At 41.8% G+C, this 5,298-nt stretch overlaps 1 protein-coding gene across 1 annotated transcript; it reads left to right on the top strand.

Moving 5' to 3' along the window:
- The first annotated feature begins 1,162 nt into the window (after positions 1–1,162).
- Positions 1,163–4,714, top strand: nptx1l (neuronal pentraxin 1 like). Its single transcript, XM_060902574.1, has 5 exons — positions 1,163–1,594; positions 2,311–2,521; positions 2,912–3,156; positions 3,535–3,714; positions 4,493–4,714. The coding sequence occupies exons 1-5, from the start codon at positions 1,163–1,165 to the stop codon at positions 4,712–4,714; spliced, it is 1,290 nt and encodes a 429-aa protein (XP_060758557.1).
- Positions 4,715–5,298: the final 584 nt, after the last annotated feature.

The following is a 5,298-nucleotide window of genomic DNA, read 5'->3' as shown; positions in this document are numbered from 1 at the left end:
TGCCTTGACTTGCCCCCTTTAACTGGAACATTTGGTCCAGAATCTGGTTTGCATCTGCCGTAGGCCCAGATCTGGCACGGATGCATTTTGCATCCGGTTCATGCCTGGCTGCCGCATCTGGGCCGAATGATGAGGCCTGGGTTTGGGCCATTGTGCATACCTATGCTGGCCCAGATATGGCATGCACATCCAGGCCAGATTTTAAGGATGGTCCGTGCCAGATGTGGGCTGAACAAAATTTGCTGTCAGGATAATTGCAACTGAACTGGTTAATGAACAAAAATGTCACGTGTAATACTGTATGTGCTTAAAAAAAGGGGTCTCACCCATATTTAAGTTCTTAAACTTTCTCATCTCAAACTATAAAAATGATACAAGGTTTAAGGTTAGAGGTCCACTCTCAGATATAAGAAGAAACCTTTATTTGTCACATGCACACTTCAAGCACAGTGAGATTCATCCTCTTCATTTAACCCATCTGAAGCAGTGAACACACGCACATACACACACCAAGAGCAGTGGGCAGCCACACTACAGCGCCTGGGAAGCAGTCAGGGGTTAAGTACCTTGCTCAAGGGCACTTCAGCTCAAGGCCACCCCACGTTAACCTAACTGTATGTCTTTGAACTGTGGGGGAAAACAGGAGCACCCAGAGGAAACCCATGCTGACATGGGGAGAACATGCAAATGCCACACTGAAAGGCCCCCGCCAGCTGCTGGGCTCGAACCCAGAATCTTCTTGCTGTGAGGCGACAGTGCTAACCACTACACCACCAAAATGCACCATGAATGTGTTGTAAAGTGGAAGCTTTAACTAGCTTTTAGAGTATTGGCCATTTTTGACAATTTATCTCGTGTACTTTAAATTATATATAGATTTTTCCAAGTAAGAGATAGTTGTTAGCGTTAATAACAATTTTCCGTTACTGTAATGACACGCTTTCCACCTGAAGGCGGATGGACGAGCTCGGCGCTGATTGGTTGAAGGCTTCCTCCCTGTTCACGACGCAATCGAACTTGTCCGCAGCACCCCATGTGCTATATAAATGCGGCGCGCGCCCCAAATCGGATTACACACAGTGAACAGCTCCACGGTGCTGAAATCAGCCGGCACACTAGAAAACGACACACACACACACACACACACACACACACATATAAGATGGAGGCCAGAGCTAGAGGAATCCACTGGAAACTTTTCGCACTTTATTACTTGTTGGCTAATGCCTTTGCCCAAGATTTCGGTCCTACACAGTTTATCTGCACATCCGTGCCCAAAGACCTGGACATTTGTACGGCCACGCTGCAGAACAGTGTGCCCGGTGAGGAGCTTAGATCCACGGTCATGCAGCTCAGGGAGACAGTGCTCCAGCAGAAGGAAACCATCGTAAATCAGAAGGAGACCATCAGAGAGCTCACGGCTAAGCTGGCGCGCTGTGAGGGCCAGAGCGCTCCCGAGGCTGGACGAGGAGGGAGACGGAAGGAATCAGGCTCCAAAAATACCATGGGGGATGTATCGAGGGGTCCTACTGAGACGCTCGCGCAACTCTCGCAGACTTTGCAGAATCTAAAGCAAAGATTAGAAAACCTGGAGGTATGAGAAGACGTTTTACGCTAAGTAACTTGGACGAGCTTGATTTAGGCTACTGCAGTGTAATTTTATAGTGCGGCAAAATGCATCTTATTTAGTGCATTATTGGAACAAATAATACATCTCATCATGGAGTGTATAGGATTTGTTTGAAATATTTTAGGACTTATTTATTACTTCATGTATAATTTTTCATTAGTTTTGCTGTATTCAGTAGATTATTAGGCATTAGACTCTTTTAACCAGTGCCACAGACTGTAAACTTTATTGAATAAAAAAAAGGCAAACTCCAGTTTATGCACAGATCTCTCTGCCTGAGGACAAGCGTTTAGTGGTAAATTTTACAGCCTGCCCAAAAGAAAAAACAAAACAAAAAAACGCACACTACTCTGTCTGCAGCAGAACAACCCATAAAGAAGAAGTTTTTCTTGGTTTGGCAGTTCTCTTTGTCCCAGATGAAACCAGCGTCAGATTTTGTATAGACATTGCACACACACACACGCACACACACACACACACACACACACACACACATATATATATATATATATATATATATATATATATATATATATATATATATATATATATATATATGTGTGTGTGTGTGTGTGTGTGTGTGTGTGTGTGTGTGCGCGGGGGGCGGGGGGGGGGGGGGGGGGTAGGTGGGGGGGCGTGCTTTTTTTCTCTCTCTTTCTGACGCATTTTGTCCGCCATAGCAATTTAGCCGGAGTAACGGCTCAGCTCCGGCAAACAGCCTAAAGGATCTGCTGCAAAGCAAAATCGACGACCTGGAGCGCCAGGTGCTGGCCCGCGTTAACGCCGTGGAGGAGGAGGGCAGACCGGCCGCGCGCAACGAGAGTGCGCAGCGCGGGCAAGTCGAGGCTACGCTTACGTCTCTGCACCAGCGCCTCAGCGACCTGGAGAAAGGTGAACGCGCACTTCTGTTTACGGGAATCGTGTTGTCACTTAAGCCAGATTATATGTTCATCTGGAAGATCAATACGTCCCCCCTTCCTCCCCCAACTTCTGTTTGCATCATAAGCAAATGATACTCTGATATAAGAAACTAGTGGTACGTCGTTGAGTCGGGAATGTCGCAGGAGATGTCAGTGATTGAGGTGGAAGAGAGAGAGAGAGAGAAGAGGAGGAGGAGGAGAAGGGGGGTGATGAGGCGCTGCATTGCTTTGCATATTTGAGTTTACCTTTACATTTCATTGGAGGGTTCCCTGGTGTAGAAGTCAAAATTTTTGTTTCATATTTTGCCAGTATACACAGGGGACGATAAAGGTTTTATAATGATTTCTTTTACACCCACAGGTCAAAAGGAAGCCAGACCACTGGACAAATTTCAGTTGACCTTCCCCCTAAGGACCAATTACATGTATGCTAAAGTAAAAAAGAGCCTGCCAGAGATGTATGCCTTCACTGTGTGTATGTGGATTAAATCTAATGCATCGCCTGGAGTAGGAACACCATTTTCATATGCTGTCCCCGGTCAGGCCAATGAGTTAGTTCTTATTGAGTGGGGAAACAACCCAATGGAGATTCTTGTTAACGACAAGGTACACAGTTTATGGGCATTGTCTTGAACTGCTATATTTGTCATTCAAGTATTAATCATGAATTTTATGTGAACTTGAGAACTGTAAAGGCTGACTGGTGGATTCTGAATTATGATTACAAACATTTTGTTTTCAAGATCTGGTTTAGTATATCTGAGAACCACACTTCCATTGTCAGATTACTAGTGTTGTAGTGGGCAAAAACGTATTAAAGCTATTAAGAACCGGAATTAAAAACCCTTAAAGAATCATGTCACTGATCTGCCATCAAGAGGCATGTGTTCCTTTACTGTTCCATTATTAACATATATATTCTAAATATTAACTCCATTATATGTTTGAAGATATAAATGAGTAAAGACCTTTCCTGTGATTTAGGTTGCAAAGCTGCCTTTTCTCATTAATGATGGAAAATGGCATCACATCTGTGTTACATGGACGACGCGTGATGGAGTGTGGGATGCCTTCCAAGATGGCGTGTTGAGAGGAAGTGGGGAGAACCTGGCACCATATCATCCAATTAAACCACAAGGCATGCTCATATTAGGACAAGAACAGGTAGAAGAATTTTCTTTAACTTTCTCCTTGCATGAAGGAAAGACTTGAGATAATGAGTGTTTATAGTCGTAATGCTGCAAAGAAATTTAGATGTCATCAAATGTGTTACATCAACTGCAGAATTTTTTTTGTCTAATCATTTGCAATAGAGCAAAACATTAGACTTGCTCACTGGTCAAATATTAAAATACTAAGCAGGACATTAGATTTAAACTCGGGTCCAGTTTTGACACAACTGACTAATTAGAAATCATTGCCAGTTTGTCATGAGGAGAATAAAATGCATACTTCTCACTGGTCAATATTCTGTTTTGTCATCAACTTTAAAAACAAACAAACCAAAACCATATCAATCCATAATTCAAACCAAAAAAGGGAAATAAAATGAAAAAATGGTGAAAGTCTGTGAAAAACCTTCCCATTCTGACCTAATATCTCTAGCCCTGTAACTAATCCCTGGACTGATGAGCTGACTTCATAACAGAAGATTTGCTACAGAAATCACACTGGTTCATAATCGCTGAACTATGGCCAGTGTTTTCTATTTTTTTTCCCAACTCTGCTACAGTATTAAATTCTCAGTTTAGTCTTCTGAAATATTGTACTTTGCTGGGTCTACATCCAAACCACCGTCCACATGATTGCTTAGGTTGTGAAACTGATTTTTATTAGAATAAAAGTAGGTTTTAATTAGCTTCAATAAGGAATAACCACTATTTAATCAGTAATAATTTTTTTTGATCAACCCACTACACATTCTAATATTTCTCTTTTACAGGACACTCTTGGTGGAGGGTTTGATGCTACTCAGGCATTTGTGGGCGACATGGCCAATTTTAACATCTGGGACCGAAAACTGACTGTAGGAGAGATTTATAATCTGGCAACATGCAGCAGCAAAGCACAAGTTGGTAATGTCTTCTCCTGGCTGGAGACCAGCATTGAGATTTATGGTGGAGTATCCAAATGGACCTTCGAAGCTTGCCGCCAACTGAACTGAACTCTATGGGAATTGTAACGCTAATAAGAAATCATCCAGTTCATCATCAGATATAATTTAAAAGCTATGGAGATGACCATGGCAACAAAAATATCATCTTGATTTTCAAAAAATTTTTGTTAGTGTTTGAGAATTCTTGTGAACATCTGAGAACATTTTTTTTTATTGTGAAAAGAAATACCCACATCTATTTTGGATTTTGAGACTGAAGAGAAGCTTGAAATGGTTATTCCAAGTTTCTATTCTGACAACACTACATTATTGCCCACATTTTTTTTTCTTATTTTCTGCTGGGCAAATGATGCCTTATTGAACAGTTAGCCTACTTGACACACAATAGCAAAGGCGTCTGATTCTGAAATGATTTATTATTAGTACACAAAGCCAGGTAGATATGCATTAAATTTGTGATGTCATTACCTACTTTTCCATACAAGAACAACCCTGGCATTTTCACTGTGAACAGTAGGGGATCTAAAATAGAATGTAAAATCAAGAACAAAAGTGAAATTTCTTTTTTCTTGTGAGTTTTTTATGTTGTGTGTGAGTGTGTGTGCATGTGCGTGAAAAGCCTTGGAGTTGCC

Source organism: Neoarius graeffei, chromosome 20 (assembly GCF_027579695.1).
Source record: "Neoarius graeffei isolate fNeoGra1 chromosome 20, fNeoGra1.pri, whole genome shotgun sequence".
NCBI classification, from domain to species: Eukaryota; Metazoa; Chordata; class Actinopteri; order Siluriformes; family Ariidae; genus Neoarius; species Neoarius graeffei.
The sequence above is the reverse complement of the archived record's forward strand: the minus strand, read 5'-3'. Positions and strand labels throughout refer to the sequence as shown.